Source organism: Paramormyrops kingsleyae, chromosome 14, assembly GCF_048594095.1.
Source record: "Paramormyrops kingsleyae isolate MSU_618 chromosome 14, PKINGS_0.4, whole genome shotgun sequence".
Lineage (NCBI taxonomy): Eukaryota > Metazoa > Chordata > Actinopteri > Osteoglossiformes > Mormyridae > Paramormyrops > Paramormyrops kingsleyae.
The window spans coordinates 9,882,387-9,906,980 of NC_132810.1; the positions used below are offsets into that span (position 1 = coordinate 9,882,387).

Sequence of the window (24,594 nt, forward strand, 5' to 3'; positions counted from 1 at the left end):
TCCACTGTCATGAAGCTTTTATTGTGACAGGTTTCAGTTTTGCATGCAAGTGCTGGTCTGGTGATGCTTCTCTGAATGGAGGCGTCCCTGTAAGTAGCTCCGATCTGGGGTTCATGTCTTTGTCTGAATGTCTGGAAGCCACCTGGGTTTGGAGGGCGGCACTGACTCCGGTTCCTGGGTGATAAAGGTCATCCTGGTTGGTTCCTCCTCTGCCCTAAACGGTGCCATGTGGGAACTGTGGTTATTCCTGATTCCACTCTCAAACCAGATCGTCCCATGGAATTTGTGTGTCACCCAAAATCGCTGACATTGCTTTCATAGGCAATGTAGGTAAGGTGTTGCCTGAATCTGAATGGGTCTCCCTTGTGCTTTTAAGGGGTCCATGGTTTGTGCAGTTATGGTTTGTAATGCAACATTGCTCTGTTGGTGACTGAATACTTGGGGACCGACAGTTGCCCAGCAAATAATATGGTTGTTTTTTGCTTTGTTGTCACAATAATAGATTGTCAGGGAATCCTAACCTCTTAAAGGTATGTGACCAGGCAACAGCTGGGAGTCACGTTTGCAGTTCTAAGTAACAGCTGCATGTGAGGAGGGACTGAGAAACCAGTGATGCTCAGATGAGCCAGATGTTTGATCCCTGTGTAAGACTCTGCGGCCTCCTATTTTTTTACTGTAGTACCCAGACGCTCTTTCGTCGTCCTTTTTAAGTCATTGGACAGAAGGAGTACTGGTTCAAACCCAAGCAATATTTTATGGCGTCCTCTCCACTCACGAGATTAAAGAGGAGGAGTTTCAAAGAAGGACTCGCTATGGACCCACAGCTCTGTGGCGAGGTGGGCTTAAGCTGGGCTGATTTCGTTGTGGAGGTGTGTCTGCTTACTGCAAATGATGGGGCCATGTTCAGGAAGCCTGTTGGCAGTGTGTCATATCTTAAGGGTGACCGTGTGTGGGCGGGGCCACCTGTGGTTACCTCGCTTTGATGCCATTCATTTTGGCAAACAGCAGCCGGAGCACCTTCTCTTTCTGCTCCCACGTCAGCTCGGAAATGTCCACCCTGGCGCCCCTCGAATAACACCTGAAGAGCATTTTAATGTACGTAAAAAAAAAAAATAATAAAAAAAAAGCTTCAGATGCCTGAATTACCCAGTCAGAACTTAGTACTGTACAGTGGTATTTTCCAATCCAATCCTTGCCCCCCCCCCCCCCCCCAAAGAGTCCACATTTATGTTCTCTCCCAGCTCCCAACACAACCATGCCAGTTATCCTGTGTTTTTGATTGGCTGGAAGCTGGGAGGGAGCAAAAATGTGGACTGGCTTGGAAAATGGTGCCTTACAGAACAGCCTTTTTTGAGAATTCTTTATACTGCTGTTCTGAAAATTTGAATCTGGGAATAATCTGTTCTATCACTAGTATTATTGGGGTCCGGGAGGAGCCAAACTAGCAGAGACTGGACTGTTTCTGAGGGTGAGGCCTAGGAAGGCATTGGTAAAGGAGAATTTGGGCTGTACCACTTCTCTGCTTCCTCCAGGTCTGTGTGGACGCTGTTGGTGCTTTGTTCGTTCTTGGTGAAGGTGCGGATGCGGGGGTACTCCCGGCGGCCGACCCGCGCCTCACTCATGCCCCGCTGGTAGGCCGCCTGCGCTGCTCGCCGGTACTGCTCTCTGCTCGCTCGGATCTCTTGCCTCACCTGCTGCAGCGCTTCCTGGAAGAAGCACTCCAGCTCGGTGCGTTGCTCCAGCACCCCACGGGACAGCAGCTTCACGCGGTTCATCTCCCGCTCCCTCGCCTCCAGCGTCCGTCGCAGCCGGTCCGTTCCCACCCGGCCCGCCTCAGCTTCTGCCGACACCTCCTGCTCCCTGTCCCGCCTCTCCTTCTCCAACTCTGTGGCCATGAGCTCCAGGGCCTGCTCCAGTGTTGCCGCCTTGCTCCTAAGTGCCGCAATCTCCTCCTTCTGCTGCATCAGGTGTGACACGTTCTCCGTGGCCATCAGCTCACTGGTTTCCTGATGAGGGAAGCAGGAAGGAACCACAGACAACTCCAGAGACGCTCAGGTCAACTGGGGATTTAACGCATGATTGCAAAATCGGATACTGCAAATACCGTACTTGAAATTCTTATGGAAAATCTAAATAAACTGATGGTGGACTCTTACCAATTGAACTCCTTTTGTGTTCATGACTCAAGGACACTACATTTCCAAGGATCCCCAGTCTACACCCTTAAGTTACAGCGGTTGAGCAGAGTCAACCAAGTGTGACCCTCGGCGCCGTCGGTGAACAACATGTCAGTGGTATCTGGTGCTGATGGCATTGCCAGGGATCACAGGTGCCTGAGGTGCTGGGAAGACGTGCTAACAGAACCAGTGTTATAAGAACGTGTTTGTGTTTGCCTAAGGCAACAGTTTCCAAAAAGCCAGAGCGGGAGGCTGCCGGCCTGGAGCCCAAGCCCACGGAAACTTCAAGCAGCAGGAGAGACTGGCTGGCACCGTCTGCACACGGGCAGAGCGCCGCCGCGATGAAAACAAACACGGGCTGGCAAGAGAACGGCTTTGGGGGCTCAGGCTGTCAGGAATATCCCCCCCGGCGGTCTGGCGGCACGAGCGCAAGGCAAGTGCCTTTGAGGTAAGGCCCGGGGCTGCGAGTCACCCGAGGATCCCCGAGGTCCCCGGGGTGCCCAGAGCGCTGCCTGCCCACAACAGCCAGCCTACCTTGTGCAAGGCCAGGGATTCTCGCCCTTGTGCCAGCGCTGCTGTGGTCTTCCTCAGCTCATCCGTCTCCTTCACGTGGTGAGCGAGCGCCTGGTTCAGACGGATGTTCTCTCTGAACACCGACCGGCACGTGTCATCCAGCTGCCTGCAGAGAAACGGCAGGCTGCCACTGCTCTGCGGCTTGGGGCAGGACCATCCTCTGAGCCACTGTGGGGTGACAGATCTCTGCCTTCTGTCCCACCCAAATCCCCTCTAGTCCCCCGTAAGGTTCTAATCCTCACATTAAATGACTGATTAGCTTGGTGTGTTTTTGTAAAATGCTGAATTACATCCCAAACACACACTTGCTAAGTGCCAGATGGTTCCTTCACCTATTGAGCCAGGCTGCCTAAAGGCTCCCTGTTCCATTACTGCACCCTGAAAGGTCCTCGTTTATATCCACTTTTAACGCATTCTAATTGGCTGCAGGACACATGTTTGCAAAGAGACGCCGTTTCACTCGGGCCAGGAACCTGGAGGCCCTTATTGCAGGGCAGCCTCTGGTGGACAGCATAACCGTTGGCTTAGGTGATGTACCCTATCTGCAGGATGGAAAACTAGTGCGGTCAAGATAATAACCTTGTTTTCTAAAAATTATTTGTGTTTCCCCCTCTTGTTCCTCTCTAAAGGTTGATCCTGCAGCCCAAAGGGTAAAATTAGCCGGCAGTTTGACGGTGGGACGCTCACACAATGGCCTCGTTGTGGGCCCTCTCCGCCAGCTTGGCGATCCTCTGTTCGGCCTCCTTCTCCAGGCGCAGCTGAACGGAACACAGGGTTTAGTGTCACTCTGTCTCCTTCCCGCCACGCCCCCCTCCCCCGATGGCACCGTGAGGCCCAGCTCTATCATGTGATGGTGCTTCACAGAAAACATTCTAGATGCACGACTCCGGCTGCAGCGTCCCTCGGGCTGTCTGCAGCGGCGCTGACAGCTGTGTGCAATTGACAGCATTACTGTACTCAAGTGAAGAAATAGTTTTTAAATGTACCCTATTTGCCTGTTTTTTTTTTTTTGCCCAAACAATTTGCTTCACCGCAATCTAAAGCTTTAAATCCCCTTATGATGGCCCTGGCTTCTGTGTATTACACATATTGCAATAATGGTTAGCTTGTTTGGCTTTCTTCTGTTCAGTCAGCAACACCATATTTCAGGCTTTTCTACACTATTTGCTCCCAGTATCCATTAATGGTGGTTTAGCCTTGTATGAGTAGCATTTTTTTCAACATATCATTAGTTGCAACTACTACTTCTGCATTCCAGGCTTGAGTGAGCCGTCATGCACTGTAAGTGTGTCTATATGTGGAAAGCTATACCTTCTCATTGAAGAACTTGTGTTCCATTCGAGCCAGGCTTTCTTTGTGATTTCTGTCTTCAGTCTCAATCTTCTCCTTGAGCTGGTTAGACAGTCAAATGGTCAGTGGATTTGGGGAAAACGTGTGCCCATCCGGGACTTCCCGATTTCCGTGCGTTCTTACATCACTGAGCTCTCGCTCCATTTCTGCTTTCTTCTTACGGAACTCCTTAATCATCTGAAGCTCTCCCTGGATCATCTGGAACTCGTCAGACCTCTTCTGAAGCCTCCCCTCTATCTCGTTAATCTGGAGCGTGAATTCTGCAACCTGTGGCAGTATAGTCACTGGTGTAAAAGAAAAGCTTGATACTTCCACTTGATACTTCATCCCACTGTATATCTCAGCACCCTGGATATTTTTAAGTTTTACATTTTCGTCACTGAAATGCCAGTCATGATGAGGGTTTTTTTGTTTTTACACAACCACACATGGACAGAAAAACCTTTTGTATATGTTGAATGGAGATAGATACGAAAAAGGGGAACAATTATGTAACTAGGAATAGAAGAGAAACTGATCTTTTAGGGAAAGAGAATGACCTAATGTTCCAGGAACACAAGAGTGCCACTTATAGCTGGTAACAAAAACTAACAGACTGTAGTAAGACTCAAGATGGCCATTAGTCCTTCACAAACGTTCCCCTTGGGAACAGGACTTGCAACCGCACAAGCTGTTAGATGTTTGCTGGCTTTCATGTAGTTAAGTACTGGAAGTCTTTTTTGGGGGGGGGGGTGTTTTCTGTGAATATCATTTCATGGTTTTCTATTACTGCAATGATATTGTGGTTGAGCAAAAAATGGGTTTTTCAATGTCACGCATGTGTCTTTCAAAGTCATTCTCGCACACTTTGAGCTCCTGATCTGTCTTGTTTCATTAGGAATTCCTTAGATCTGTCCTGTGTATGCCATGTTACGGCTGCATCTGACGTGTTAAAATCATTATTCCATATGATATTCTCTAGGTGGGATAAGTGGAGACCGGCTGAAGTATAAAATAATGCTTTGCATGCCGTATTTTTCTTCACTGTTCACAGTGGGCTTCCTGCTGACCATCATTCTCTCTCTGAAGAACATGGAACTTTTTTTTTTTTTTTTTTTGGAGATGAGTTTTCTCACCTCTTGCTGAAGACTGGGGTCTACAAGGCTGGGTGTGCAAAGGCATCCTTAGGTCTAACCACAACAATATTTTCTCAAATGGAGCCTTCATGTGACACTGCCATACTCTGCTAAATTGGGGACCTTTCAAGCTGGTCCAGACCAAACCTCCCTTTATTTCCAAAGCTCACTTGGGTCCCGTTTTTACCAGCATGAAGTAAGAGATGGAAAACAGCTGCTGCCCAGTGCTGCACGTTTCCAAATTTAAAGTTGTACTCAAAAGCATGTTTTGATAGGCAATTAGACCACTGCAATAGCAATCAACTTGCTCAGACTTGCACCCTCAAAACTGTGGTGGATTACAAGAAAATCTGTGCGACGTTTTTGTTCCACAGCCTTTAAGGCCCAGGGAGATGACATGGTAGCAATTTAGCACGAAGAATCCGTGCTGCACGTGAGGGACAGGGGAGTTAAACTGAAATTTGTATGCATGTTCCAGGCCTTTGCAGGTTTTAATTATGTGTTTTTTTTTTTTCAACCACAGAACTGGATTAGCGTAATTTTAGACTGCATGGTAGAAAATGCAGGGTTTTTGTTTTCTGATGATCTTTCTTCCCTCCCGTGTTTGTTTTTGTTTATAAATGAATGCAGCAGGTCTATAATTAAAGACTGTGGGTCAAGGTCAGCGGTGTCTCCTTTGTGAGGAGCTGTAGGTAATTATGGACTAAATAACCATCTGAAGAGTGAGATTGTGAATATGATTTATTGGGGGAAATGATACTGGTCGGGGGAGGCACTACAGTGGGCATCTATGGAGCGCGACCTCTTCCCTGCTCATGTATTCCTTGTGTTTGGTTAACAGTCCTGTTGCCCTGTCCTCTGAACGTGGTCATTAGAAATGAGAGGAGACCATAGGGCAAAATTTGGCAGAATGCTCTGCTTTTACCAGTTGCTCACACTCCTTCCTTGCTGCCTTCTTTTGTTCCCTTAGCTGCTCCTCCAACTGGCTGATCTGTGAGTGACATATAAAAAAATTTAACAGCACTGAAGCATGGATTGGCATTCTTCCAAAATCGATGAACTCGACAGGTGGTGGCGCCCACTGTTTAAAGGTACGCAACAGAAAATTAATCGCAGCATTCAGAAAGTAACAGAATATCAACTTAAGGCTGTTGTACTTCTCTGGAGCGGCTTTGGACGGCTACACAGAATGCTTCTATGTCATGCGGCATTTGTCATTAGCATAAGGTGAACCTGCGTTTAACTAGCCGAAATCATTGGACACATAATTATGAATAGAAATGAAAGAGCTTTGTGTTACTTCTGGCAGTCAGTTGCCTGTATTGTGCTCCTATGCTCTAGGCAGCTACTGCCGGGGGGGGGGGGCTCCTGGCTTTGCCTTAATTTAGCATTCCAGTACATCGGCGATGTTCTACAGGGCTGGCCACTGCAGCGTTCCAAGGTCTGTCCTCTGACAATCAAAGCATTGGCTTATTTTGTGGTCACACCCATTTTTCCAGTAGACGGGTGTCCTGTAACTTTTGGTACATTGCAATTTAATACTAAAACTGCAACCCTTTTTTTTCTCCTGACTGCATTTGACTTATGTGCAAATTCCACTTTAGTTTTGAAGTTTTAGCCATGATTGAGATGAGAAGACTTTACCAACAAGTATTCATTAACTGTGGTATTTTATCACATTCCCCCCCAACCGAGAGACTTCTCACCTTCCCCTCCCGTTCAGCTTCCCTCCGTTTTAGGAAGGTGATGATGTCTATGTTGTCCTTCTCTGCACGCTCCTTTTCTTGGCCGAGCTCCTCATTGGCCAGCGCCAGCTTATGAGCCGTCTCGCGGTACTCCGCTCGTGAGAGCTCCGTCACATTCAGCCTACTTTCCCAGAAAGCTGCTATTGCTTTTGCCTTCTCGATGTCCGTCTCCTTGTCACCTTTGGGCTCCTGTTTTGTCTCCTTCTTCCCTTTACTAAAGACAAAATTTGGTGAAAGGTAAAGGGAATGAGGGCGAGCGGCTGTCTCCCAGTGTGGTGCCAGGCCACCAGGCACAGCCGAGAGTCACGTGGAAAGGGCCCCTCAGGAACATCACACCATTCTTTACAGAAAGGTCGTCTGCTGAGCTTTGTCTCATCCTGTGAAAGCTACTGGGAGTGAGTTCCGTGGAAGTAGAATGTAATTACTGTCATTTAGCCATGGGGGGTTAAATTGGCATAATTCCCCCCTCCCCCAAAACAGGGATTCTGCTCCCCCAGCGGCACTATTTTTGGTGCATAGTCATGACTGTTTCTTAAGAAAGCATTTGGCTTGGTATATGTATTGTAGGCTGAAGAGATGAGTTCCAAATTATTGGGGTACGCAGGGGAGCGATGAATGGTGAAAGATTGTAAATCCACTAGACTTTATGGGTCTGTTAATGAGTGTCAATTTTCTTCCTACATTAACCTGTAGCTGCTAATGTAAGTGCCACTTCAAGCTAAAATGCTGTGTGGGATTCAGGATGGCACCTGCTTAGGACAACAAAAAACTACTAAGTTGTGCTCCTCAACCCACCAAGAAAGAATATGTTGCATGGATAGAGTGAATGGATGACCTTCATGCCTCATTGGGCAGGATTGCACAATCAGTTCTTGATGCTGATGTATTGGAAGTAGGAAAAATGGGCAAGAATAAGAATCTGGGGTGAGTTTCCTGAAGCCTTAACGTTACGGTGTCTGTAAATCCTATGTTGAACGTTAAGAAGGCTTCGGGAAACTTACCGCTGAGCAACTTTGACGAGGGCCAAATTGTAACGGCTAGACAACTGGGTCAGAGCATCTCCAAAACGGCAGGTCTTGTGGGGTGTTTGCGGTATGCAGTGGTCAGTACCTACCAAGGAAGGCCAAGTGACCTGGCAACAGGGTCATCGGTGCCTAAGGTTCACTGAAGCGTGTGGGGAGTGAAGGCCAGCCTTTCTGTCCCACCCTACAGGAGAGCTACTGTAGCACAAACTGCTGAAAAATCTAATGCTGCCTATGATATAAGGGTGTCAGAACACACAGTGCAGCTGGCTGCGTATGGAGCTGTGTGGCCACAGACTGGTCGGAGTACCCATGCTGACCCCTGCCCACTGCAAAAAGTGCTTACAGCGGACACGTGAGCATCAGAACTGGAGCATGGAGTTATGGAAGAATGTGGCCTGGTCTGAGGAGACATGTTATAAGTTACATCATGTGGATGGCTGGGTACATGTGTGTCATTTCCCGGGAGAGTGATGGCACCAGGAGGCACTATGGGAAGAAGGCAAGCCGATGGAGGCAGTGTGATGCTCTGGGTGATGTTCTGCTGGGAAAGCTTGGGTCTTGGCATTCATGTGGATGTTACTTTGACACATACCACCTACCTAAACATTGCTACAGACCAAGTACACCCCTTCATGGCAATGGTATCTTTCAGCAGGATAATGCGCCCTGCCACACTGAAAATTCTTCAAGGAATGGTTTGAGGATCATGGAAAATAGTTCAACGTGTCGACTCAGCCTCCAAATTCCCCAGCTCTCAATCCGATCGAGCATCTGTTGGATGTGCTGGACAAACCAAGTGTGATCCATGGAGGCCCCACCTCAAAACTTACAGGACATAAAGGATCAGCTGCTAACGTCTTGGTGCCAGATGTCACAGAACAACTTCAGAGGTCTTGTGAAGTCCATGCCTTGATGGGTCAGAGCTGTTTTGGTGGCATGAGGGGTACCTACAATATCAACCAGGTGATTTTAATGTTATGGCTGATCAGTGAAGATTGGTGTTGCGTGCTTTTATGTTGACACATATGTAGTTCTATACATCTCAGTGCAGTGTCCAAGCCTGTTACCCTCCCACACATGCTACCGTTCAAACTGAAACGATCTAGTCTGCACACTATTTTAACTGGACATTCAGGCCGACTATTTCCACGTCTCCTATCTTGCCATATGGTCTAAGGATATGCTAACTTGGATCGTTATGAGATCCACAATATTCTTTTACTGAAGTGAGTGACTGTTTCACCAGTTATGTGTGATCAACTCTTTAAGATGTGGAACAGGTATAGTAATCAAGGACTGAAGGTATATTCACTAGGACTGTCAGGGCTATTCATAAATGAACTCATCAATTTCAAATTGAATCAGGAAATCGTGCTGGAGTTTGAATTGAGGGAGGAAAACCCTACATAAAGTCAACTGGGATTGAATTTGAATTTCGTGATTTATATCTCCATCAAGTGTTGGTCACAGACCCTGGTCAGACGGAGGAGGAGCCAGGCCCGGATTCACCCCACAGAGCCCGGAACCTCCAAGCAGCACAAGTCCCCCACGAGGGTAAAGTGGCCTGCTGCTAACAAGAAGGAGTAGCTTCAGCTGGATGAGGACATAGATAAGATTCTGGAGACATCATCAAAGGGTGATGCTGACCATAAACTCCACACTATGTGCACCCTTATAATGACTATAGGTGTGGAATGGTTTGGCGTCATAGAAAGGCCTGTGTCTAGTAAACCAGCAAGACCAAACGGGCAGGAGCATAAGATCAGCCAGTTGAGGCAAGAACTGAAAACCCTGAAGCGCCAGTTCAGGGCAGCAAAGGAAGAGGAGAGGATTGCCTTGTACGAGCTCAGGGAGATCACAAGGAGGAAGCTCATTACACTCAGGTGAGCTGAGTGGCACAGAAGGAAAGGAAAGGAGAGGGCCAAGAAGCGCAAGTCGCATTTAGTATCACCAAGAGACTACTGGGACTGAAGAAAAGTGGGAACCTGACGTGTCCTGTAGAGGAGATTAACCACCATCTCAGCATCATCTTCAGTAACCCACTAAGGGAACAAGTTCTCAGCCCGTGTGAGGCACTTGGAAAGCCTCCAAAGCCCGTGGTCCAGTTTAGCACCTCAGAGCTCACCCTGAAAGAGGTCAAAGAAGCAGTGATGGCAGCAAGATCAGGCTCCACCCCTGGCCCCAGCGGAGTCCCATACAGGGTCTACAAGCAGTGTCCAAGACTTCTTGTGCGACTCTGGAACATTATAAAGGTGATCTGGCGGAGAGGAAGGGTCGCTGCTCAGTGGAAGTCTGCAGAGGGAGTCTGGATTCCAAAAGCAGGGGATGCAAGTAAGATCGAGCAGTTTTGCATTATCTCGCTGCTCAGTGTTGAAGGGAAGATCTTCTTCAAGATTGTGTCCCAACGACTAACTGATTTCCTCTTGAGGAATGGTTACATAGACACTTCAGTACAGAAGGGGAGAGTCCCAGGAGTACCTGGATGCCTAGACCACCCTGGGGTGGTGACTCAATTGATCCACGAGGCAAGGGAGAGCAGAGGAGATTTGGTAGCACTCTGGCTGGACCTAACCAACGCCTATGGATCCATTCCGCATAAGCTTGTTGAAACAGCACTGGCAAGACATCATGTGCCATAGACCATCCGAAACCTCATTCTGGACTATTACAACAACTTCCGATTGAGGGTAACATCAGGAACATCAATATCTGCCTGGCAATGCCTGGAGAAGGGTATAATAACTGGCTCGGTGCCACTCTTCTCCCTAGCAATGAACATGATTATGAAGTCAGCTGAGGTTGAGTGTAGAGGCCCCATGTCAAGATCTGGCACTCGGCAGCCCCCAATTTGAGCATTTATTGACGATCTTACAGTGACGGCAACCTCCGTTCCTGGGTGCAGATGGCTCCTCCAGGGGCTCGAACGACTCATCTCCTGGGCGAGGATTAGCTTTAAGCCTAGCAAGTCCAGATCTCTGGTCCTCAAGAAAGGCATAGTGGTTGATCGGTTCTGCTTTGCCATAGGAGGAACACCAATTCCATCGGTGACTAAAAAACCTGTCGAGCTTGGGCAAGGTTTTCAACAGCTCCTTGAGGGATTCAGACACACTCCAGCAAACCAAGAGGGACTTGACATCTTGGCTTATAGCAATAGACAAGTCGGGGCTCCCAGGAAAATTCAAAGCTTGGATGTACCAACATGGAGTCCTTCCAAGGCTCCTTTGACCTCTGCTTGCCTACGAGGTTCCTATGTCAACTGTGGAGACACTGGAAAGAACCATCAGCCAGTTCCTACGGAGGTGGCTTGGGCTCCCTCGGTCCCTTAGCAGCATTGCCTTCTATGGGCATTCCACTATGTTGCAGCTTCCTATCAGCGGCTTGTCAGAGGAGTTCAAGGTTACGCGTGCCAGAGAGGTGATGATATACCGCGACTCCTCTGATGCCAAAGTTGTTGCGACGGGAATTCTGGTGAAAACTGGAAGGAAGTGGAAGGCACAGGAAGCTGTCGATAGAGCAGAGGCACGGCTCCAGCACAGCATCCTGGTCGGCAACGTGGCAGTGGATCTGGCAGGAATTGGCAGCTTTCCCAAACCCCTCTAGGATAAAGTTGGAGGAAGGGAGAAATGTCAAATGGTGCAGGATGAGATACGAGCAGAGGTGGAGGAAGACCGCCGGACAAAGATGGTCGGCATGTACCAGCAAGGCACCTGGACAAGGTGGGAGCACGCTGAACAGTGTAAAATTACCTGGCCAGAGCTCTGGAGATCCGAACCTCAGTATTTCAAGTTTCTCATCCAATCCGTGTACGATGTTCTTCCAAGTCCAACCAATCAGCATCACTGGGGCTTAGCAGACACTCCGGCATGCCAGCTGTGCCAGAAGAGAGGCACCTTGGAACACATCCTCAGTTGCTGTCCAAAGGCTTTGGGGGAGGGGTGGTATCGCTGGCATCTCAGGGCCCTGGCAGACACAGTTAGCGTGGCGATTACCAGCAGCAAGTACCAGCACACCCCCAAACAGGCCATCACCTTCGTCAGAGCGGGAGGGAAGGCACAACAGCAGCTAAGTTCTTCCAGAGGGCTTCTCAGTACTGCATGGGATTGGAAGCTCCAAGTCAACCTGGGAAGACAGCTTAAGTTCCCAGAGCACATCTCAGCCACTTCACTCCGCCCAGGTGTTAACATCAGAATCAACGAAGCAAGTGCTTCTGGTAGAACTTACTGTCCCGTGGGAAGACCGGATTGAGGAGGCCAATGAGCGCAAGAGGGCTAAACACGCTGAGCTGGTGGTGGAATGTAGGAGCAAAGGCTGGAAAGCCCACGGCGAACCAGCGGAGGTGGGGTGCTGGGGTTTTGCTGGCCAATCATTACGTCGTACTCTCAAACTTCTTGGAGTAAAAGGTCAGCTGTGCAAAAGAGCTATCAAGAACATCAGAGGCTGCAGAGAAAGCCTCAAGATGGCTGTGGATCTGGAGGGGGGATCCATGGAGTAGTAGACCACTTGGACACAAGTTGGGGGCTGATCACCCCTGACTGAGTCGCCTGGGTGAGGGTGTTTGATGATCAAAGACCCGAAACACCCCATGACCGCGGGTTCATCACTGATCATGTGTCCAAGTAGCACCAAGAGGTGTATTCCAGAGCTAGAGGGATATACAGAACTGCGAAACACGTCTTAGGCAGTCAAAGAAAACAACTAAAGTTTATCTGGGTAATAAATGTACATGTGCTCAGAACAAAAACACAATATAACACGAAAACATGCAAAGGAAGAGCATCCTAATAAACAAAGTATTTCTTCTGTTCTCCAGAACGTTACTGGTATCTTACTGGATGAACACCGCTTCAGTTCCCAAAGCTCCCCACAGGCCACTACAGACATTCTCTGTATGTCTTGAAATTTCACAACCAGCACATGTAATTAAATTTGGTTAAAAGGTCAATGAGGTATTGATTAGCCATATGAGGTGGGGTAGTGGTCCAATGGAAAAAAAAACACAGGTGTACATTTTAAAATGATTAATTCTAACATTTTTAAAGATTTTTTTTTTTGACTGCCTAAGACTTTTGCACAGTATTGTATATTTACGTTATGGAAACAAAATGTTCAAGGTACTTTTCAGGCATAAGAATAGACTATGTAAATTTAATTAAATAAAAATGAGAAGTTGAAGGCAATTAAGATAAATGAATGGACAGTATAGCTGTAGAACAAAGATACTTGTAGAAATCTATGCCATGATGTAGACTGGAATATACTTAAACCAGAGAAGAATTCCTTCAATAGAAACTTGACATTTATAGTGCAAGTTATTACATAAAGTGGAGAAAATTCGCAATGCCTCGCGTGCTTCTGATTTACATAAAGCACCATTTTGTATAAATAATGTAGTAATGGATTGCCACACACGCATGAGAAGTGCCTTGGTGCAATTGTTGCGAAAAGCGCCAAATAAAAACGGAATGATGCCTCAAACTTAAAATCAGTAAGTTTATTGTTTTAAATATCTTTTTATATTTTTCATTCATTTTCACTTTCTATTGCATCAAATCATTATCTTTTCGAAGTTCATATCGCTAATTTTACATTAGGTCAGTTCTTTTTATAGAATACTTAATATCACAAATGTGCCAGAAATGTGCTACTTTTAAGACATCGTTTTAAAAGTGGAATTTCTTGAAATTTGGTAGAATTCAGTTCAGTTTCCTGTTATTTCAATTCCAGCTCCATGGCCCTGAAGTTGGCGCCTTATCCGCAGGTCCTCATTCCAAATCAGCTCGTTATTGAGCTACACTGTAATATATATCGTTTTTTGCTATTGTCCCATACAAAAAACAATTACTGGTAAGCATTCTAGGTATCTTAGACTATTGTCTTGTTAAGGTAAAGTTAGCTCATACGAATATAACCAGTATAGCCAATGCTGGCGATGTCTTACCCTTTCACCACCTTCTTTCCCTTTTTCCCCTTCTTTTTATGCATTTCTCACAATATAAGCAGTAGCCTAATATAATATATCAACTCCAAGGTCCGGGACTGGCTTGTTTCTGTGGTCACCATAGAAACGTACCCACGTGCGCGGACGCAGTCAGACCGAAAGCGTAACCGCGACTCTGTCCGATCAGCTCTGCAGTCGAGGTTCGGGTGTTTTAACCTATTGAATCTCAGGGAGGCGAATGGTAGCGGTCCGTGTTAGGTGTGGGTCGCTGTATTTGAATATTTCACGTGTTTGTGGGGAAATAAAACTTCTTATCTTGAATTATTTGTAGATATCTGAACTTCGGAAGCGTAGGATTAAGACGTCCTGTCGCACGTCAAAATGTCACTTGCTTGTCAGCTGTGCCAAATAAGTTAATATGCATAGATATATAAAATGTCTCTTTTTATATTGTCATGAAAGCAGTTCATTATATTCAAACTTTGGAAAGCAGGAACCATTTATTTGTTTCCAAATTGTGTTCTTGCCTTAAATTTACTTAACTGAGTAGATCTTTCAAACAGTATTGCTTAATTTTAAAACGACAGTACACCAGGCCGCATTGGCGTGCACAGACATTTTGGGGGGCAAGTGCTCCAGGGGGAAAAAAGGGCACTTTTTGCATATGTGGAAAACCTTTTCTTTTTATAATAAAAAAAACGCACAGGTTAAATGCAATTTGATTTTTATTTCAAAACATTCTCTAAAAATCAAAAATCACACCACAAAAAGATAAAATCTGTATCCAACTCTAAACTATATACATACATATTCACAACACAGTGCGTAAATGTCTGCGAGCATCGCTGAGTCAGTAACAACCAGTTAGGCTAAAGACTGCATCTTTAGACAGTTGGACGGTGTTCTAACTTTCTCACAGGAGACACCTACTAAAGACAGTCAAAGACATTAATTTCAATCTTACCAAAGTAGGACAGTAGTTGACGTTAGTTATGGAAAGGCTAATCCACAAAAACGGAGAAACGTCCATAATTCTATTATTCATAATCATGTCAAGGTTTTAGGTTTTTCTGCAGTTCCATCTCTAAAAAGTGTGATGTCTTCCCGTCACTGACTTCAGTTTGAAAACTTTGTATTTATTCACAGATTTCCGTGAGATCATCCTAAAATTTGTAACGAAAAATGGGCTCAAAAGAGCCCTCTGCCTAACGGCATGTAGCCTATAGCATAACGTGATATTTTCAATAGTGTATGCAAAAAGGTCGGAATTGATGGAGAGTGGGGTTGCCTAAATGGTTTAGGTTACATTTTAAATGTGTCGTTTTTTTGTTTATCCATATGGATGGATGGAGGGGGCAAGCTGGCAAAGTTTGTCATGTGCAGTTTCTGACAGGCTACTTCACAACAAAACAATTGCAGGTTGGTCTTAGAGGGCAAACAGAATAATTTCACTCGATTCATGGGTTACCTGACTGGTTGGGAAGGGAAAGAGCTGCCGTGTTGTCCGCCGTGGCTCCCAGTCGCTATAGTTAGCTTACTATGCCTACTCCAAGTAGTCCTATGTCATGCCGCTGCTACACGCCTCACAACAAATGAACTGCAAGCGTGTTCACGTGACACGGTGACAGTGAAAAAGCGACAGGGTTCGGGTGTCTTTGAAGAAGGGGCACAAATCAAGCCATTATTTTCACACCTTTTTAAATCGCGCAGCTTTAAAAAAAATAAATAAAATCACGTCTTTCAAAAGGGCACTTTTTTGGACTGAGGGCAAAAGGGCAAGTGCTTCAGCACCACCTCGTCTCTATCTGTGCACGCCAGTGCCAGGCCACATTATGTTTTTGATCTGCATTAAAAAACCTAATAAAAAAACTATCAAGTATAAGATCAAGCATGTTTTTGCAGAGGCTATATAATTTCAAAAACTGAAGTGAAGTTAAACTGCAGTTGACTTGGCAGATTCCGAAAAACCAAAGTGTCCGAAATAAACGTGAATCCGTGGTGCTGAGCTTCGCTTTCGCTCACAGCCTGGTATGTTGCTGCACGGTCCGCAAGCGCTGGGCCAGATCTGCAAACCTGGACGGAGATCAAAGGACATTCCGTTAGTATCAAAGACCAAGTGGCATATATCGCAAAATATGAGGGTGTAGCTGCCGTGACCTTATAACATGTACGGCTCGCCGCATGTAGGGGACCTGCGAACTAAATTTAAAGCTAATTGCTATGATTCGGAGAAAAGGCAAAAACGGAGGGAAAAAGTCCGAAAGAACCACTTGCATGCCTATGCTATGATTATCATTGGTATTGTAATGACACGGTTTAGGTTTCTGCAATGCATGTTCCGGGCAGAACACACACAAACTGATTCTTGGGGGGACCTGTGTTGGTCCCATGTTACTCACAGACTGTAAGGAAAGCCTTTTCGCCGTGCCCCCTTTACAGATCACATCTAGTGTGTCATCTTTACAGTAAAAAACCCGGTATGTGTCTGACAATCAGAAATATCCCTGCACTTGCCGTATATTTGTATTTATTTGTCAGCACTGTGCCACATTACGGAAAGCTTAGTCTTTCCGTTCAAAAGAACACCCACTTTGCTTTTACTGTACCAGAAACTACAGACTCATATTCCAACTAAAAAAGCGAACAACCAAAAATATCCTTTTATACTGTTAAATCACATTTTATGTGATGTTTGACATCGGAAGCTTTGGCACATGTGTAAAACAAATGCCATAAACTAACACAAAGTCCAGCATTTCACAGTGACTTTTATGTGTAAAAACGCTTAACTTTATGATTTGGCTCTTTAAATCTCCATTCAAAACAATAAACCGAATCCAAGAAAGTGAGACTTTGACAAGCAGAGGCTCCCAATGACTTTCCTGTACGGCCCTATTACGTGCTTTACTTTAATATGCCTGCAGGCCCCTGCATAAACAGTTTGATTTCAGCATTACAGTGTAATAAAGACTTCGCTTTGTCGAATCTGTCAAGTGTGCTTTCAGTATAATGCATGACTTGCTTCCATTGGCACAAAAGCTGCACTATCAATAACCATTAAAACTGATTCAGATTCATCCCTCTGTGAAGCGTCTTAGCATAATTCTGAAACAGCGCCTTTCCTGTTTATTTCTATATTTGCTTACTGCGAATGTCAACTATAATTTTAGCTGGAAGGAAAATATGGATGACTGTTCATTAACATTAAATCCACACTTCAGTTGGCGTGAATCGCTTTGGCGTGTGTTAAATCCCAGTTTACTGGGACGCCTGCTTGCGTTTCTGTCAGTTCCTCAGCAGCCCAGTATCGACTCTGTCATGTTCTTTTCTCTCTCTCTCTCTCTCTCTCTCGCTCTCTCTCCTCTCCAAGGGTCATGGCTGCCCACTGTAGCTTCAGAAATATTACCTGCTATAAAACTCTTCCTGTGGCACAGTCTCTTTGCAATAGGAAGGTAGAATGTCCCTAAAATGATAGAAATCACTATAAGGTCCAGCAGATTCATGCAGAAAAAGACTATAATGGTGTACCACAGGACTGGAAAAAAGAGGCCACAGGATTTAGGAAAAAAAATGAAGGTGGAGGAAATAAGTACCATATTTTTAGTACAAATTACAGTGTTGGGACAGTGCACTGCACAGCAGAGTCCCCTGGTCTGGAATGGCGTGAGTGGGGAGTGACACTGCCAAGACCCTCCCATCCCGCACTGGCCTCTCTACGGACCTCCACTCAGCACTCTTCAAATTTCTGGTCCGTGGACCTCCGCCTCCCTGGCGGGGTTGCGGCTCCACCCATCCCCATCTGTGGCTAGGCAGAGCTCATTCGGGGATGCGTAACGCCGCAGGGCAGAAACGCCTTGGAGCCCCTCAGCTCAGTGTCTCCCTGCCTGTCTGCAGCATGGCTTAAGACAGAAAGTCCACATTGGCTTGGGATGCAGTTCACATGAGGACCTACAGGGGGCTGCTGCTCAGTCCCGAGACATGGCTTCACCTGCGAACCGGACTGAAACAGAAAGCCCTTCATTACGAACAGCCGCAGAGCTGATAAAGCATCACTGGAGGGTGAAACTGCAGCAGCCACCCACCTAAAACTGAGAACATGCCCGGCGATGCCTTTTTCCCTCCAAAACGTGCCCCAAAAATACTCCCCGTCCTTAGAAGTTCTGTGGTTAGCATAGAGTTGAGTGGGAGTGTGATGATTGCACACATTCTTCCCTGTCTGTGCCAGCTGCTTGCAGTTGCGTATGTGCAGTGCTCTTTTCAGAAAGGAAGGAAGTGTGCAGTGAGGCACTCCGCAACACCGGCTGTTCTCCAAGGCCGGTCCTCCTGCTGTCACCGGATTGTCATCCACTGGCAAGGCGTCTCTTAATCTGTTCTTGGAAAAACGGCACCCTCACACCTGCTAGCATGCATCTACTCGCTCAAAGACACGTAGTCATCACTCACTGTTTCATTCTATGCTCCTCTTACCCCTCTTTCCGGAATTTTATGCATTTTCTCTCCTACCCTCTACTGACTTATTCAGATTTTAATTGTTGTATGAGCTTTTTCTCTCTCTACCACAAGGTCCTGTGGTAAATTAGTGCCTGCTTTTCTAAAAACAATAGGGAATACACACTTCAGTTGTTCGGTGAATTGCATAACCCATAATAATAAAGTGGTGTTTGAGGATACTAATTTTTAGTTGCTATGTATATATAAGCAAGCAGCTTGAACTGCAAATTAACAAGTAGCCTATTCTTAATTTGCAAAATCTTGACATTATTGTCCTCTGAGGGAGCTGTGTGTGAATTTCAAGTTAAAGCCAAAAAAACTTGTAGGCAAAGGAATCTTAGATAGAAGACCCAAGAAACACGTTTTTCTGCAAGTTTTAATTAAATGCACCCATAAAATATATTTTAAGACCAAACCAACCGTTTTGATGTCCCGATAAATACTTTTTCCCCTCCCTCCTTTGGGGGGGGGGGGGGATTACAGCTTGCCCATTTAAATCAGGAGGGGAGGGGGCATCCTTAGCAGTTTCAGCATCAGTGGGGGAAAAAAAAAATTACATTTTTGGCAGGCAGGTATTCGATATGCAGCTTTGCAGAAGGGGGATGTGTAAAGCAACAGGGATGTAACGCCACTGGATTGGTGGATGAGTTTTGTTGGCGTGGCCCCCTTCCAGGCCCTTATGTCTTTATATACAGTAAAGAGATGACCAGACGGCCCCGACTTCACTCCGGCATCCTCTCGGCTCAGCTGCTCTCCTGTCGCCTCCGGTGGGCTGGTGCCAACAGGCTGCAGCCCCTACTCTCCAGACGCAGAGCAGACCGACCGCTCTCACCCGGAACCAGCAAGACTTAACAAGAACAGAAAAGCATCCCACAGCCGGCGTGCGACGATGACTCTGCAGCTGCAGCTCCTGTCCGTAACGGCCCTGTGTGTGCTGGCAGGGAACTTCCTGGTGGAGGCAGCCTTCTACCACCGCGAGCGCTCCGCCAACATGGAGAACCTCCTGCCCAGTGCCGACCGCTCCCCCGACATCAGCCGCACGTTCTACGGGATCATGTTCGACGCCGGCAGCACCGGCACGCGCATCCACATCTATACCTTCATTCAGAAGGACGACGGTAAGCCTGATCCCCGCCCGACCTCCTGGCCCTGCCTCCACTCGCCTCCCGCGCAGTGCGTGCTTGCCGCCGGTCGTTCACTGCGGAGCGCCAAGGTAAACGTGCACTCCGAGCGCAGGTGGCGAGTCGTAGGCAGGACCAGACGCTCTGGAACCAGCTGTGGCTGCTTCACCGTTCCAAGTAGCGAATGACTGTGAAATTTCTGCTCCTCACCGGTTCTGCTAAAGACTCACATTTCATTTGGAAAAAAGAAAAAATGTGTGCTCTGCCTAGGCTGACTTTACATGATTTTTTTTTTCCCTTTAAGCGCTCGTTTGGCACTAACGCAGTTCAGACACATGTTCTGGAGTAATTCGTTTGATTTATTTGCACAGCTGATTCAGTACTGTGGTTACAATATTTTGTGTTGTAGAATGGAGTATTTTACATAAATTTGCACTAATATAAGTTAGTCTGTTTATATTTATTTAAAGATCTGCTTACTGAGTTTCCAGCTTGATTGGTGTGTGATTTTTTTCCTCCTTCTTTAAAGCTGGATTGCCGGTTCTGCAGAATGAAATGTACCACGCAGTGAAGCCTGGCTTGTCTGCCTATGCAGACATGCCTGAAGAGGTATGTCCACAATTTTACTCCTGTAATTACGTTACGTTTGCTTATTTACATGTGTTATTCAAATACCACAAATCTGTACATTTTGCATGCTTACATTTCGGTACAAAGACGTGGTAAATGGACGCTAATTTGCTCTGGACAGGCTAAATGTTGAAATTGAACTATGGTGAAATTGAACTTGGATGCAGTCCACAAATCTGCACTTAGAATACTTTAGGAACAAACAGATACTTCTCTTTGCAGGATAAAGGCATCTTTTCCCAATTAGTTGTAGACAATGTAACTGCAATGAGAAAATAGATTTTTATGTAAGAAAAACATGTAGTGGTAGTGATCCCGAAGAAAATTCCAAAAGAGCTAAAGCAGCGTACACAAAAGTGACTTCAAACTATACATAAACAATAGAACAAGACACAATACTATACAAAAGACACAAAACAATACAACATTGCAATATGCAGTGTGCAACATTAAAATATAACAACAAATACATAGGTGACATTTATACACCTGAATGTGGTAGTATATCTTAGGGATGCAATACTGAGTTAATTTTTGCACGGAGCTCTTATTATTACTTACTACTGTGCGTGTCCCGCAGGGTGCAAACACCATTAAACAGCTCCTGAGGATCGCGAAGAAGACTATTCCCCACTCAGAATGGAGGAGGACTCCGGTGGTCCTAAAAGCCACCGCAGGTCTCCGGCTGCTTCCCGAACACAAGGCCAGGGCGATTCTGGATGAGGTGGGGAAGCTGCCGGTTCACACGCGTTACCTCACCCGGGCTTCTGGCCGGGAAGTCGTGCGTCAGGCCAGGGGTGGCGGGGGAAACCGCTAAGTGCTTACGGGCGAGGGAGTCGCTGTGCACGTAAAAGCAGCTGTTTCAGGGCTGTCTGGGGCAACGGCATCTGTTATGTTAATATTACTATGCTATTTTCTGCTGTGCTGATCGCTTGCAGTGCAATCCGCTAGACAGATGCGCAGCAGATTTTTTTTTTATAATCGAGACGAATGTCTGAATGTCTGCAAGAATGACAGGGTGCATCTACGAATAGAAATTGCGGTTACAATAAATGAGGAATGCTCTGCCTTTAGGTTTCTTCAAAGCATGCTTTAGCGTGAGATTTCGTTACACTGTTATTACTATCGCATTTGATCATGATGCAACGTCCAGTGTTGAAGATAATCAAGTGCACATATAGGCTACCTGAACCAATGCATCTGCGGTTTGTCGTTTGCACTCTAGGTCCATGAGGTCTTTGCCAAGTCCCCCTTTTTCGTTCCAAACGACAGTGTGACCTTAATGAATGGAGCAAACGAAGGTATTTTCCCCTCCAAAATGTAACATGATGATTAACAGTAAGCAGAATCACTTGACAAAACATGGAAACCCGCCTTTGCTAATCATGTTTTGTATAATATTACTTGCTAGACACTGTCAACCTACTGTTCTGCAATTTTGGTTAGTGTGGCCCTTTTTTAAATTTTAAAACGGGGTCTGTTATTACCTCATTGTGTAATTAACTCACTTTGTGTGTCTCCACCCACATTTCACATTAAGTACTGGTCCACACCTCGCATGACTCTATGAACTCATGTGCAATTCGATTTATGGGATATTTTATGGCATTTTTGGGTCACCAAATTCCCCTGTCCCTAAATGGAAGTGAATGACCTACTGCTTCTGTGTGGAATTAAAATGGTTTTAGTGCTATAATCTTTATTTAATGTAAATTAGCGAGTCCTAGGAAAATCTCATCACAGGAATACATTTACTGAAATGCTTCAGGCACCAGAACTTAACGGCTGACGTATCTTGCCCTCTCTTGCTCTCTCACAGGGATCCTGGCGTGGGTCACAGTGAATTTTTTGACCGGTAAGCTCTTGCTCATGCTCTTTAGCAGGGTGGTGTGAGTGTTGGCAGGTTCACCACCGAGCGCTGACTCCCAGACACGCAAATCCGTGCGTCTCCTACCCGATCGCGGTACTCCATCTGCTCGCGATGGCATGTGATATCCCGCTGGATTTTTAGACCCTGAATGCGCCTTATTGTGAACTTTATGAGGGCCAAGGGCGCACTCGTGTTTCGCTCTGGTGACAGAGCTGGTCAGGATACAGTGGTGACACTACCCAGCACATAGCAAAGAAAAAATAATCCCATTCTATAAACAAGCCCCCTGAATGTTTACATTAAATGGCAGGATAACTATTTCTGGGGGTTTCCCTTCCAAAGACTGTACAGGGTTCTCTCTTCATTTATGTATTTGTTAAAAAAAAAAAAAAATATATATATATATATATATATATATATATATATATATATATATATATATATATATATATGCATGCATGTTCTGTTGTGCTCAACAAGTGATGCATTTGTGTTTAGGTCACTTGTATGCCAAATCCCAAAAAACTGTGGGAATCTTGGATTTGGGTGGCGGCTCAACTCAGATTACATTCCTCCCCAAATTAAAGGTAAATGTTGTTTTCCAGTCTCATCTCACACACATGCTGTCACCGTGTCTTATCCCAGAATTACAACTTCATTTTGTGGGATAACATCTATATCTACAGGTATAACTGAGAGCTCTTTGTTGGTAACTTCTATACCTGACTTGTCCATCCTCAGCTAAATAGACCAGAAAACAGAATGTTCATCTCATTAGGTGATTTATAGAATGAATACTTTCATTTCTGAAAGAGATGATAGCACATTAAGTTTTGTAAATCTATACTAATACAGATGGACTGTACAACTTAAGTCACCAGGGACAAGTGCATGGAAATAATTTTTGTTTTTCCACAGAAAACGGTTAATTCTGCTCCAGCTGATTACATTGCAAGATTTGACATGTTCAACACCACATATGAACTTTACACGCACAGGTAAACCTTCCCCGTCACATTAATGACATCGATCCCCTGCCTATCCGGTTGCCATGGTGATGTAATACAGTTAGTGGTACATAAATACATCAGTGGTCGCTCCCTTTAACTGAAAGAAAATTCTGAAATTCTTTTGGTAGGAATGTCAAATAATTTACCATGTGGTCACATTTGTCTGAAAAGGATTTAAAAAGCAGTGGATGACCCAGACTTGTAGGGGTGGGAGCTGCATGGTCAGTTAAATATTTGCCAAGTTACTATCGTTTGTTTCATGCATTATTGTGGGGAAATAAACTTCTGCGGTATGAATCCGAATCCCAAATTAACCTCGTCCGTGATACAGTGTGAGCTCACAGCCAACTTTCCGTCCACCATTTGAGGCTTTGGCTTAGACTTTGTCTCATGTCCTCTGGGTTAAATTCAAAATGCAGCATCCCCTTGGTCATTTTAGTTTTTACCAGTTCATATAAGTTTACCCCTGTCAGCATTTCAAAGCCGTCAGACTGGATTGAGACCTTCCCCCGGAATCCCGTCGTTGGTTTTCCTCTCGCTGGTTTAGGGCAGCTGGTTGAAACACCCCTTGGTTGTAAAACCTGCCCCTAAATTGCCTGTAATAATCCCACTCCGCCTCCTGTTGTCAGCGGGGGCTGCACATTTTACTGTTGTCCGATGCATGGCTGTATCACATGTGTCATTGGTCCTGAGCAGCAGCCTGTCTGTCTTCCAGTTACCTCGGCAACGGACTGATAGCGGCCCGCCTCGCGACGCTGGGAGCCCTGGGCGCCGACGGTAACTTGGCTCCTGATATTCCTCTTGTTTACGTGTGTCCGCAGGTTGTTTTGCCTTAACTGGAGTGGCTACGATGCGTCTCAGTAACTATCAGACGTGACACAACAAATCCAGCTTAATGACACCCCGAACGGGCTCCAAACTGCTGGTTCAGCAGAGCGTTTGCAGTAAGATGCAACGTGTTTTTAGATAAAGGGGCAGAGAGATGATCCACCAGCCGTTACCCAGCATGCCTGAGCATCATTACACGCATACCTTGGCATTTAGGAGTGAAGGAAGCCGCACTATTATGAACAGCCTCTATTATAGTAATGTTACGGGCAGGTAAATGTTTCAATTGCAGTGAGAAGGATGGAGCTAATTATATGTTCCTCTTCCACCAGGACTGGACTGGAAAGTTTTCAGAAGTTCCTGTCTTCCCAAGAAGTACAGGGAGGATTGGACCTTTGGTGGCCTCACTTACAAAATTAGTGGTACCCCAGATGGTGAGTGCTCGCCAAAAAAAAATCAATAACCTCTCACCTAGTATGTGCATTAGTGAGGGAGGTCTGTTGTCCCGTCTATACACCATATGGTAGAACAGTAGTACCAAATGGCCACATGTTGACAGGGTGAGGATCACGGTGCTACTTTTCTGAACTGAGCCTTGGCTACACATCCCCCTCAAGTCAAACTATGGCAAACTATGCATTTAAGCTCTGCAGAATTGTCAATTAGCTGAACAAATAATACACCACTCCCATACCACAGGCATGTAGCCAAAAGATACTGG

At 45.9% G+C, this 24,594-nt stretch overlaps 2 protein-coding genes across 4 annotated transcripts in view; one reads left to right on the forward strand and one right to left on the reverse strand.

Annotated features, from left to right (window-relative positions):
• On the reverse strand, positions 1-14,077 carry LOC111852444 (basal body-orientation factor 1). Of its 2 annotated transcripts, XM_023828377.2 has the most exons (10): positions 13,924-14,076; positions 6,922-7,174; positions 6,141-6,206; positions 4,224-4,367; positions 4,062-4,142; positions 3,438-3,508; positions 2,712-2,856; positions 1,513-2,006; positions 974-1,078; positions 1-214 (listed from the first exon to the last, which is right to left on the reverse strand). In XM_023828377.2, exons 1-10 carry the CDS (start codon positions 13,965-13,967, stop codon positions 112-114), a joined length of 1,506 nt encoding a protein of 501 aa, XP_023684145.2. In that variant the 5' UTR covers positions 13,968-14,076; the 3' UTR covers positions 1-111. The 2 variants fall into 2 exon arrangements, with proteins under 2 accessions (XP_023684145.2, XP_072555374.1); XM_072699273.1 differs by lacking the exon at positions 4,224-4,367 and having other exon boundaries at positions 13,924-14,077.
• entpd5a (ectonucleoside triphosphate diphosphohydrolase 5a) overlaps positions 13,427-24,594 on the forward strand; it is a 15,286-nt gene continuing 4,118 nt past the window's right edge. The window contains exons 1-10 of one of the 2 annotated variants that reach the window (XM_023828379.2): positions 13,427-13,470; positions 19,088-19,532; positions 20,065-20,144; positions 20,746-20,889; positions 21,391-21,466; positions 21,985-22,020; positions 22,534-22,622; positions 22,954-23,033; positions 23,761-23,822; positions 24,206-24,307. In XM_023828379.2, the coding sequence (XP_023684147.1) occupies positions 19,304-19,532; positions 20,065-20,144; positions 20,746-20,889; positions 21,391-21,466; positions 21,985-22,020; positions 22,534-22,622; positions 22,954-23,033; positions 23,761-23,822; positions 24,206-24,307 (898 nt within the window). In that variant the 5' untranslated portion in view covers positions 13,427-13,470; positions 19,088-19,303. Of the gene's footprint in view, positions 13,471-19,010; positions 19,533-20,064; positions 20,145-20,745; positions 20,890-21,390; positions 21,467-21,984; positions 22,021-22,533; positions 22,623-22,953; positions 23,034-23,760; positions 23,823-24,205; positions 24,308-24,594 lie in introns of those variants that run through there. The other variant, XM_023828378.2, reaches the window with a different exon arrangement.